We start from the raw sequence: 454 nt of genomic DNA on the forward strand, positions 1-454 counted from the left end.
GGGGGGGGGGGAGCCAGCCGGAGCCGGCGGAAGGAGGTCCAAGGAGAGGCAGCGGCAAGGAACCCGTGCGGACATCCAGGCAGCATCACCACCTCCCGCCGCACGCCAGCCACGGTCACCCCCAGGACCAGCATCACCTCTCAGACAGGGATGGGGAGGAGGCAGAGGAGGACTTTTTCTTCAGTCACAGGCAGAGGTCCAGCAGAGAGTCTCTGAAGCTCTCGGAAGGCGCTTCACCTCTGTCCAAATCCAGCAGCAGGTGCTCCACCAAGTCCTGCGGCAGCGATCGGTCAGTGGAAGCGGATCCCCTCATCCAGCAGCTGCACCCCATGCTCAGCTCGGTCTTTGGCCAGGTAAGGGGCAAAGCGCCCCTCGCCACCCACCCCTCCCTCTTTTTCCACCCTCCTTCCCTCCGCGCCTCCTCCTCCTGCGGCTCACGGACCTCCGGCTCGTC

The 454-nt window shown here is 65.6% G+C and overlaps 1 protein-coding gene across 5 annotated transcripts in view; it reads left to right on the forward strand.

Moving 5' to 3' along the window:
• CABP1 (calcium binding protein 1) overlaps positions 1–454 on the forward strand; it is a 27,562-nt gene that overhangs the window by 935 nt on the left and 26,173 nt on the right. For 2 of the 5 annotated variants that reach the window (XM_017732190.1, XM_017732194.1), the window contains exon 1: positions 263–353. The exons of 1 other annotated variant lie outside the window; for it this stretch is intronic. Coding sequence is in view for 1 of the 4 variants with exons in the window: in XM_008632063.2 (XP_008630285.1) it covers positions 330–353 (24 nt within the window). In the remaining 3 variants the exon portion in view is untranslated. Of the gene's footprint in view, positions 1–6; positions 354–454 lie in introns of those variants that run through there. 2 more of the 5 variants (XM_008632063.2, XM_017732191.1) reach the window with 2 other exon arrangements.

This window comes from Corvus brachyrhynchos, unplaced genomic scaffold, assembly GCF_000691975.1.
Source record: "Corvus brachyrhynchos isolate BGI_N302 unplaced genomic scaffold, ASM69197v1 scaffold864, whole genome shotgun sequence".
Taxonomy (NCBI): Eukaryota; Metazoa; Chordata; class Aves; order Passeriformes; family Corvidae; genus Corvus; species Corvus brachyrhynchos.